This window comes from Lolium rigidum, chromosome 3 (genome assembly GCF_022539505.1).
Source record: "Lolium rigidum isolate FL_2022 chromosome 3, APGP_CSIRO_Lrig_0.1, whole genome shotgun sequence".
In the NCBI taxonomy this organism is placed as follows: Eukaryota; Viridiplantae; Streptophyta; class Magnoliopsida; order Poales; family Poaceae; genus Lolium; species Lolium rigidum.
The window spans coordinates 151,138,697-151,146,512 of record NC_061510.1 but is presented as its reverse complement, the minus strand read 5'-3'; the positions used below and the strand labels follow the sequence as shown (position 1 = coordinate 151,146,512).

Below are 7,816 nucleotides of genomic sequence, written 5' to 3'. Positions count from 1 at the left end.
TATATTATAGGCTACACAAAGAAAGACAAAATCTGTTGAAATTTGGAGATTTAAAATATGCATATCCAGATCTACACGTTTGTAATTTTTATGTAGCCCATAATATTTTGTATTTGAAATTTAAATTTTATACATTTATTGGATTTTTTTTTGGCTACACCATAATTTTTTCTAAACTTTTTAAAACTTAAAAATATGATTTTTTTAAAAAAAATAGCAGGAGCACTGATGCACGTGGAAGTACAGTAGTATGGTGCCAAGCGCGAGGAAGGGCCAAAATCTGCCGCGATAGCCGCACACACTCGTGGGAACCATGCAGCGTGACATGTGGACAGCGCCGTGTCTAGACGCCTCGTCCGAGCCATGCGCGCGGGCAACGAGACAGCAACCTTACCCACTCCGGGGCCCGCCTCCTTCCACCGCCCCGTCGTAAACGGCGATCGCCCGCCCGTTAACGCCAACCCCGCCCGCCACCTATATAAACACCAGCGAGGCTAGGGGTTAAGCTTTCTCCATCACGCTTCCCCGCTCTGCTTCTTCTGCTCACTGCTCACCGATCAGACACTCAACCAAGTCGATAGAGATCTTCTTCTTGTTTTGGTTTGTCCGGAGTTCTGTGTTCGTCGATTCAGGCCTTCTGCAATTCGGTGTCGGTCCGGTGATGTCGCATGATTTGCAAAACGATTTGGAGGTGGTCGGCGCCGGCGACGATTACGGCTTCGAGTTCGACGACGATGCCGGCGGCGAAGGGTTCCAAACCTCCGGCGGCACTTCGCGATCCCACATGGTATGATGCCAGAATCCTCTCTTTGCATCACTGCTGAGTGCTGAGACGAGTAAGGTTGATACCTGAGAAGCGAAATCTCACCTGATACCTGCAAAGGTCAAACTAGAACACCGTCTCCTGAGCTCCCAGGCTGTCGATAAATGAGCGGCACAGCGACTTCACTTTGCTTGTTCTAACAAGTTTTATTTTCATGTCGTAGGATAAGCAGATGGATGCCACTTCGGCCTTGGAGTTCAGACAAGGGAAGGACATGCAGGGGATACCCTGGGAGACGTTGAACTACACCAGGGATCAGTACCGTCAGGTGAGGCTCACACAGTACAAGAACTACGAGAGCCTCGCTAGGCCGCGGGATGGACCTGAAAAGGTAAGAGCGAGATCCCCTGCTCATCTTTTGTAAACTACGTTCTCCTTGTTAACTGTGTTTGGTCCTGCCAATCATTTCTGATTATAGGTGTGCCAACGAGTGGAGAGAAGAGACAGCTTCTACGATTTTCACTCGAATACAAGGCATGTCAAGCCAACGATAGTGCACTTTCAGGTACCGAATTTCTTGGAAATCTCTTTTCAGATACTCATATGCGTATGAGAAAGTGTGAACTTGCACCTGCATACAAATTTTTGGAAAATTTATCGTTTGGATTAGCTCGGCCGATTCTCCCTGTAGTGATTATTTTTCGAAAGGAGGAACGAGCCCCGGCATCTGCAAGTGGACGCAGCATTTCTTATTCATAAAACGAGAGCTAATGAACTCTGATGTATTTTCGTTATCTCCTTTGATAATGAAAATTCGATCCCTGTTGGATCGTTTGGAAAAAAAAAAAAATAAAACGAGAGCTAATTCAGAAAAATGATACAGGAGTCATTTACTTCTCTTTTCCGAAATGGAGGCCTAGCCTCCGCATCAATCGATACGTATGGCTTCTCATTTATTTCAAAGTACGGCTAAAAATATATTCAGACTTTACAATCAATGATCAGATAAGATCAAAACATGAATCAACCAAGAGAAAATGTGACACAAAAAGGGACTATCCATTTCCTTTTTTTTTTGACAATTGGGACTATCCATTTCCTAGTCTATTAATGTGCCGCCATCCAAAAAAAGAAGTCCCGAGCAACCATCAGCAGCCGGTTGCAGGCTGGTCCTCCGGGAGAAGGGAGTCATTTACTTGGTCAATCGCCGTTTACTAACCTACCACAAGGGCAACAGATGGAGCTATTGTGTGATGCAGAGGGCCTTCTTTCAGTTATTTGTTTCTCTGCATCGCTGTGTAGCTACTGATGACTATTGCAGAGATGGATTGCTTATTTACTTGTTCACATAACATAAGTAAGTGTTCTTAATTATGCTAGTGAAGGTTTGCCCCCTCACCACAGTTAGGCACGTTTAGTCATCTAGCAAAACGTCACACTAACAGGAGTTGATTCTTCCAAATCTTTATTTTAATATGCTGCAAATATTCTGGTCTTACAAATTTCAATTTTTCTTGTCGACACCTTTTAGTATGCGAGAACTACCAGCATCTCTTCACCCGAACAAAATGAACTGACCAGGTGGCCTTAATTTGGACCAAACACATGCTTTGGACATTTGCTGGCCTTTGTTTCCAAAACGAAAGTAAAATATCGTTGGCTTGTATTGTGATTTTTTTTTTTTTGCGGGGGCTTGTATTGTGATTGGTTGAACATCCCTCGTTTTCCCAGTCCGTTGTGTTTATATCTTATTTTCTGTTACGTTATATCTTATTTGATCCAGTTATATGTTGTTATTCATGCCTCCTCCGTGTACACATGCATAACATTTGTTGCAGGTCTTATGACTACTCGGATCAGAATATCTTCAGCTGGAGTTGTAGTTTTGGTCTCAGAGTTTACCAGTGATAATAGGAAGCTGCGATATACCTTCGTCTCATATATCAGGTCCGCAAGCAAGTGGATGAGCACCCTCAGCAGTCAACGCTACTAAAGATCACCATGGAAGTATGAGGTGATGGTTCTATTACAGGCAAAGAAGAATTGTGTCTATGAATCCCCTTTTGCAGGTTGCACACGAGAAGAGGACTAATTAATAAATTAGATACTGCCGTCCACTTTTATTATCGAACACTTCGTTTTTGTTGGGTGACTCGTATTGTGACGGTGTGCAAATATGTCTCCTTGTATACTGTTCTTGTGAGCCCAACGCATACGAACCGAAATGTCTACCTAGCTTGAGCTTTAAGCTGGGGTTCAGACTAACTGCTTACATGGCTTGGAAAGTATACTCATACTTGCAGAACTGTAGCTCTTTACTGAACTTTAAGGAGCACTGAATTTTAACGGTGGCAACAGATAATTTTAACTTCCTGAAACTGAATTCTTATAGAAGTTCATTCTTATGTCCTGCCTTGGTGACATTCCTCGTTTGTTGTCGTAATATGAACATCTGGTTGCAGAGAAATCAACTGAACTAGATAATGATATGTTCTGGCTTTAATGTGAATCGAAGTATATTCAACGTGGTAACCAGTTGAATAGAGTGGCGCTTACTTGCATCATCGCATCTCTGCAGTGTCTTGTGGTATAAATCCTCTGACCATACGCTTCAACATCTGCAGCTGAGAAACCTCCTGTGGGCAACTTCCAAGCATGATGTGTACGTGATGCAGAACTACTCTGTGATGCACTGGTCATCTCTGGTCCAGAGCGGAAAAGAAGTGCTTAATGTTGCAGGCCAAGTTGCTCCAACTCAGGTGATCCACCGCACCTAGCAGCTATCATCGGAATGCCGATCAATGTCTAATCCACAACTTGCATTTTTGCGTTAACAGACTGTCCGTGGAGCTCGACCCTTGTCAAGAGTGCAGATCAGCACCATGGCAGTGAAAGACAATCTCCTGGTGGCTGGTGGTTTCCAGGGGAGTTCATCTGCAAGGTAGGATGATTAGGCACGAAGTGCAGACCTATGGAATATGGATGTTGTTATGAATCTCCTTAGCTGACGGTGCTGTTTTGTGTCAGCATGTCGACCAACCTGGAGTAGCGTTCTGTACGAATCTGACCGGCAACAAAAAATCCATCACCAACGCTGTCGAGATCTACGAATCACCCAAGTGAGCAAACCAATTGCCAATCTGTCTTCCCAATCTGGGCAATGATCGATCATGTCAATCATTGAAACTGTTTTGCTAACTGAATTCGTGTCTTTCCGTGATGCAGTGGCGGCGCTACCAGAGTAATGGCGGCGAACAACGATTGCGTTGTCAGAACTTTTGACACGGAGAAGTACAGCCTGCTCACCGGGTTCTCGTTCCCATGGTCGGTCAATGTGAGTGTGCCCTGTCGTGATGAGCTGCTCAAGTTATCTGCATCGTTCCACTGTTTTTAGTATCTCATGCCATGGAGTTGTGATGCAGAACATGTCCGTCAGTCCCGACGGGAAGCTGCTCGCGGTTCTCGGTGATAGCTCCGACTTCATCATCGCCGACTCCCAGTCCGGAAAGGTACAGTAGTACACAATTTTGCTTAGAAGAGTCTGCATTTTGCTCTGGCTGCTAATGGCGTGTGGATGCCGTCCAGGAAATCGCGAGCCTGCGCGGCCACAAGGACTACTCGTTCGCGTCGGCGTGGCACCCGGACGGGCGCGTCGTGGCCACGGGGAACCAGGACAGGACGTGCCGGCTGTGGGACGTGCGCAACCCGTCGGAGGCGTTCGCGGTGCTGGAGGGGAGGATCGGCGCCGTCAGGGGGCTCAAGTTCTCGCCGGACGGCAGGTTCCTGGCGGCGTCTGAGCCGGCCGACTTCGTCCACGTGTACGACGTCGCTGCCGGGTATGCCCGCGCGCAGGAGATCGACCTGTTCGGGGAGATCGCCGGCGTGTCCTTCAGCCCGGACGACGGCGCCGAGGCGCTCTTCGTGGGCGTCGCCGACAGGACGTACGGCAGCCTGCTGGAGTTCCGCAGGCAGCGCCAGCACGGCTACCTCGACTGCTACTTCTGAAGTACAGTATAACAAGCTGCATTCTCGGCGTGCCAATCTTGTGCTGCTAGCTCGAGGTTGTTGCCTGTAGGCTGTAGCTGTGGTCGCCTCGTCAAGTCCTGTGTATACTGTATGTAGAGTCTGCTGCACTTTATGCTGATGTATCTATTAGCTTTGGTTTTTGTGAGGCTAATGCATCGATACGCGACATCTAGCAATCTTTTATTTAAAATTAACGTTTTATTTGTTTAAAATTAACATTTTATTCGTAATTTTGGAAATGTTTCATCACTTTCATATGAAAAAACATTTGAAAATGTTTCATCACTTTCATATGAAAAAACATTGAACATCCATAAACCTTGAAACACACTAATGGAGGGCACAAAAACCTAAACTAGAGGTCCTGCTGGCCCTCATCTTCTTTGTTGATGTCGTCTTCACTATCATTGTCAAAGTCATCGCTAAGATGTCGTCTTCACTATTGTTGTCCAAGTCATCGGTGTGATAGTGGATACGACAAGATTTGTTATCAAACACCTTAACACTCATCTCGAAGTCGCCTTCGTAGAAGAAGTTTACCAAGCAGTTGACCTTGACATCGTGGATGCGGGCAAACTTCTTTCAGCCAGTATGGGGTACATCTTGCATCCCCCTCGAACAAGACCTCCACGAAACATCTTGCCTGCAGGGTCACCTTGGCCGGCTCCTTGCCGACGAGAAATTCGCCTAATTTGTTCGGGAGCTTTTTCTTGCCGAAAGGGTTGTCGTTGATGAGGACAACGAGCTCAAAGTACTTGTTGTGGGTGCACTTCATCTCCTCTTCCTCGGGCGACTAAGAGTGTGCAGCACGATCGCCCTGCCCCTTCCACGGTCTCGGTGGCCATGTCCTCGACCGTGGCATGTTGAATCCGCCATGGAGCGCGTGCGGAGGAAGGTGGGTGGTGGGGGCTCGGGTTGTGGATGCGCGGCGGTAAGTTTGTGTGTGAGGGGCGACGGGCGAGCACCCTATTTTATATGTCGGAGGCAGGCGAGGGGGCGGTGACGCCCATTAATGTTGGCACATATGACAAGCAGTGACGGGACGTCTCCCTACGTGTATGGGGAAACTAAAATATCACTGCTAAAATTAATTCGTGTTGGCAAGAGGTAGGTGACGGGTGCGCGACAATCCTGTGTGGCTGATGAGGTTGGACCACCACTCACGACGCTGCTTTTGGTTGTGTCCGTCATCCCCGTAGCATCCCATGTGTAGCGGGAACTGGACCACGCCGGATGGAAAAAAGTTTTGGGGCGCGGCTAGGAGCGGTCAAACATCCAGCGCGCCCCAAAGACTTTTGGAGAAAGCATTAGGGAAGGCAGTTGGGCTCTTAGCTTTATTAACTCACAAGTTCATCTGAGTGTTTGAAGCTAAACAGGGCGTCTAAAACACAAAAAATAACATGGCTCCTCCTCCTCCTCTTTTGCCTCTTCCTCAACCTTAACTTCGGATGCCGGTGGAGCCCCGTAGTTGTACTAGTCATCACCGAGGAACCCTACATGGTGGCGCGGTTCCTACTTGGGTGGCTGAGGGTGTTCCACATCGGCAAGTTGACACCGTATGCGGGGTCGACAATGAGGTCTGGAGGCACAAGGATCACCAGCGTGTGATCTCATCGCTCCTCTCATGGCCATGGCGCAACACCGGCTACATCGACCCCATCCGATGGCTGAGGAGCTAGCCACCGGGGTGGTGGATGGCGTTCCACCCCGGAGCGCATGGCGTGCGGCTATTGTAAAGGGCTCACGCCACATCGGCGGTAAAATGGATGCAAATGCACGGCCTCTACTTCACCACCGATGATCCGACCTCGTGGGCGTTCTTGGGCTTCCTATACGGTCAACCTTTGTCCATTTTTTTTTCATTTTTTATATTTAAAAATGTTTTTCTTGGGTAGCAGGAGCATATGCCCCCAATTTCAAAAGTGAATTTTCGTTGTTTCCTCTTCTTTTTTGATGTTCTTAGTGGTTTCCACCGTTCCTTAGACATCTTGTACCCCTTTTTTTCTAAATGAATGAAAAGCAGGCTTGACTATCTTTTTTTAAGTGCTTTTGCCTTGCCTCGATCTCCTTCAAAATATTCCCAATAGCGAGTTTTAATTTTTCATTTTTTACTCTAAAGAGAAAGTTTTCCAGTCTTAGAAAAAATCGTGGTTCTCCTATCTACCGTGCGTATATTTGGAGGGCTCTTCTTGACCCTCTCCACATGACAAGTGACACGTAGTGGGGAGTTACCTCACTCACATGGATGTGCTACTTGTCGCGCTGTGGATGACCCCTGGTGAAAGGCATGAGGTGGATTTAGGTGAGTTTTCCGCTTTTCTGTAGATTGAAGAAATTATAATTTAAATCTAGCGTTGAAACCTTAATCCTTTATCACATGATGTAGGCCACATTGAGATCTTAAAAACTAGATCACATGCTAGTGTGAAGGGACGTTTTTCCCTGCCCTGAATGCATTTTTTTGCATGGCATTCTCTTTGGTTGCACAACGTATTTGATGTATTGTCTCGAGTGTGTGATATATGCTACTCTAAATGCATATCGTATGATGCTTTCTATGGGAGATGGCGTGCCCATCGAGTGCGAGCTACTAGTGATGAATTCGTCAGTCCTAGGATTTGCTCGTTCATGCTGTGTTAAAGGTATCTCCAAGCTACTAATAGAGCTGCATCTAGGTTTTATATACTCTCTCCAAATCATATTAATTACCTCAAATTTATTTAGATACAGATGTACCTACTGAACAAACATATCTAAATACACTTTATCTAGATAAAGTTGAATCAATTAATTTAGATGCGAGAAAGTAATGTTTTATGATTTTAAAAAAGAGAAAAGTAAATAAAACGAGACATTATTGGGCCAGCCGTTGCGTGCTTTCTTCAAGCGTGGCTTATGGACGGGAATCCCTATTTATCGCTTGTTAGCGCGCTGTTGTATTGCACGCACGCATGTCGTGTTGCTTTTGGGCCGGCCCATTAATTCCTTTCCTCGCCTAAAGTAGTAGACGTTTCTCTATTTTTGAAT

At 46.4% G+C, this 7,816-nt stretch overlaps 1 protein-coding gene across 1 annotated transcript; it reads left to right on the top strand.

Moving 5' to 3' along the window:
- Positions 1-520: 520 nt before the first annotated feature.
- Positions 521-4,785, top strand: LOC124702497 (uncharacterized WD repeat-containing protein C2A9.03-like). Its single transcript, XM_047234638.1, has 9 exons — positions 521-787; positions 987-1,154; positions 1,242-1,328; positions 3,388-3,522; positions 3,601-3,691; positions 3,768-3,882; positions 3,989-4,097; positions 4,186-4,272; positions 4,349-4,785. Exons 1-9 carry the CDS (start codon positions 662-664, stop codon positions 4,766-4,768), a joined length of 1,338 nt encoding a protein of 445 aa, XP_047090594.1. The 5' UTR covers positions 521-661; the 3' UTR covers positions 4,769-4,785.
- The last annotated feature ends 3,031 nt before the right edge of the window (positions 4,786-7,816 follow it).